Below are 3,024 nucleotides of genomic sequence, written 5' to 3'. Positions count from 1 at the left end.
TAGAACGGCACTGCCAAATGGGAGCAGAGTATCGGCCAAATTCAGAAACTAGCCAGAGTCAGGTAGCGTGGGAAAATATCCATAAAGTCTTCAAGAGACAATTAGCAGAATGTTTCTTCTTGTTCTGTCGACTGGTGGCTAATGTCGGCCCAGCAGCACTTGGGTTTACTTTTATCTCCTTTTGCTGTATTTGGCGCAATTGTATATCTACATGTTTTTTAGATATTTAATATCCATCTCTTGTTTTAATCTTATTCTGTTTAAGATTTTGGCCTTATAGATCCTCATGGAAAAGCTAATTTATTCAGAGAGGCAAAAGAATTTCCTTTTATTGTGAACAGGGCTAGAGAAAAAATGGTAGGAAGTCAAAGCTAAAAACTTTGGGATGGATGTTAGAAACACATTTTTAATAGTGAAGGCAATTAACCATTGGAACAATTCACTGTAGGATTCAATGCATTCTCTGTTGCTTGAAATGTTTAAATCAGGGTCAGATGGATTGTTACTTACATTTTCTAGCTGCCTCCAGACTGGGACAGAGGAATCACCGCGGGATTCTCTGGCTCAGGATGTGAATGCACTCACTGCTACTCTCCATGCGATGTCTGAAATGACAGTACAGATAGTCAGCTGAGGACTGAACAACCTCTAGGAAGACAAGTCTGATTTCCAGTTAGACCTTTTTGCAAAATTATGTGTCAGTGAAAAATTTTGCTTCTTTCTTCCAGATCGAGCACCAGCAGCGCGTGAGCCAACCCAAACAGTCTCTGTAGGCGTGCAGAGATGCCAGATGCTGCTGCTCACCTGCCCTTCTACTACGGCAGCATTGCCAGGTCGGAGGCGGAGGAGTACCTCAAGCTGGCGGGGATGTCGGATGGCCTGTTCCTGCTGCGGCAATGCCTGCGCAGTCTGGGGGGGTATGTCCTCTCCATGGTCTGCAACCTGCAGTTTTACCATTACGCCATCGAGCGCCAGATGAACGGCACCTACGCCATTGCGGGGGGCAAAGCGCACTGTGGGCCGGAGGAGCTCTGTGAGTTTTATTCCAAGGATGCCGACGGGCTCTGCTGCACCCTCCGCAAGCCTTGCAACCGCCCCAGTGGCCTGGAGCCCCAGCCCGGTATCTTCGACAGCATGAGGGACAATATGGTGCGCGAATATGTCCGGCAGACGTGGAAACTGGAGGTACTGGCGGCTGTCTAGGGTGGTGTGGGACTGTGCAAGGAGTGCTCCCCCGGGGCTTGCTGCCGCTTGCCACCCTGACCTCCTCTGTCGCTGTCATCCCCCTCTCACAGCAAGGTCCTTCTCCTTGGAGGCTGCTGGCCCTAAGGGCAGTCTTAAATCTCTCTCTTTTCCAGCTTCTTTTAAAGAAACAGGTCTAAGCATCTTCCCAAGCCTTTAAACTCTTCTTCTGAACAGCTCATGTTGCATCTGCTCTGCAGGGCCTTGGAGCTCTCTGCCCACTTTGCAAGCATCTCCCGGTGTGCCGTTTGCTCCCCTGCAGCACGTGGGACGCTCACTGCAGTCAGACCATCGCTCCCTGCGTGAGGTGCCTGTGCCTCCGTAACAGGGCTGAAGGTGGAATGAAACCAGACTGAAATCCTTGCTCAGGTTTTCTGCGCTCTTTGAAGTCAGTGGAGGTTTTGCCTGTGAGGCTGAGGTACTGAGTAATGGATAAGGTCTGTCTGTTGTTTAAATTTAAAAATAGCTGCAGACTGGTTCCTGCATTTTATTGCAGGCTGTAATACATATATGATAAAGCAAAACTCTGAAATGGTCACACTGGCAGCCGTGTAATTAATTTCCTTCTACTTGCTGTCACTTCAAGAGTGGCTACTCAGACACTTCCAAGTCCTCGCAGAAAGATGGCTCTGGCATTTTATTTATGGAGCCTTTGCACAAGAGATCTCTAAATTTAGACCATTTTAGACCAAAGGTGCTTGGCAGAATGAGGTATCTATAGGGTTTCTCCTTCAAGCTGATGGACACTGGTAGATAACACACAGGACATTGCCACCTACTGGCAGTTGTTTATAAAATGTGTGGGGCCAGTAAAATTAGAGTGTCCCATGGTTTCCAGACTGCCCTGCTCTTGACAAGTTGGAGTGTTTGGGAATAGTGGGCAGCCAGGAAGGCAGAGGCACCAGAAAGAGGTCCTGCTCTCCCAGAAATACAAGGCTGAAAGCCTGATGGCAAGATACCCTGTACCAGTATGATGACTTCTCTCTTCCCTCACCAGCAAGTCAATGGGCTTTACCTGGATTTCAGGGTTGGGACCAATTTAGATAAGCAAGGGATTCTGCTCTGCGGCAGAATAGAATTCAATCCACTATTGTTACAGACATGATTAAAGCCAAAGGCACATCACGTGCCAAGTTTCCTGTGTTGTCTGACCAGAAGGGTGTAAAACAAACTGTGCTGAATCCATGCAACAATGCAGCAGTGGCAGGAGGTCTCATTTCTCACTCTCTTCCAGGGTGATGCACTGGAACAGGCCATCATAAGCCAGGCTCCACAGGTGGAGAAGCTCATTGCCACCACAGCCCATGAGAGGATGGCCTGGTACCATGGCAGCATCGTCCGGGATGAAGCTGAACGGAGGCTCTACTCTGGGGCACAGCCTGATGGGAAATTCCTGTGAGTAGGCAAACCCTGGCAGATGCTGTGATCCCAGTACTTCCTTCCATTCTCCCACCTTCATTACCCTGTAGTTATTTGTTTCACATGACAGTGCCTGAGAGGAGGTTTAGCTGAACATGGTCAGACTGTGGTTACAGATCTTTCAAAGGCAGGATCTGACACCCCAAACCTATTATTGTCCAGTGTCTGGCCCCCATGAAGAGCCTATCTTGAGCTTTATTTGTTTAGATATCTCTATAAAGTATGCTTGTTAATGCCCCAGATGATATGAGATACAGGGTTCAGTGGGTGAAGACATTGAACACTGACATGTAGACAATGTACGGCCACTACAATACAGAAGAAAGCACTTGCTCTGCATCTCTGCTGAGACAGCCCTTCATT

General features: G+C 48.2%; 1 protein-coding gene across 1 annotated transcript in view; it reads left to right on the top strand.

The window, feature by feature from the left end:
• Nucleotides 1-783: 783 nt before the first annotated feature.
• ZAP70 (zeta-chain (TCR) associated protein kinase 70kDa) overlaps nucleotides 784-3,024 on the top strand; it is a 10,107-nt gene continuing 7,866 nt past the window's right edge. Inside the window, exons 1-2 of the mRNA XM_010158244.1 lie at nucleotides 784-1,185; nucleotides 2,477-2,637. Coding sequence (XP_010156546.1) covers nucleotides 784-1,185; nucleotides 2,477-2,637 — 563 coding nt within the window. The remainder of the gene's footprint in view (nucleotides 1,186-2,476; nucleotides 2,638-3,024) is intronic.

This window comes from Eurypyga helias, unplaced genomic scaffold (genome assembly GCF_000690775.1).
Source record: "Eurypyga helias isolate BGI_N326 unplaced genomic scaffold, ASM69077v1 scaffold1909, whole genome shotgun sequence".
Classification (NCBI taxonomy): Eukaryota; Metazoa; Chordata; class Aves; order Eurypygiformes; family Eurypygidae; genus Eurypyga; species Eurypyga helias.
This window is presented reverse-complemented; position numbering and strand designations above follow the sequence as displayed.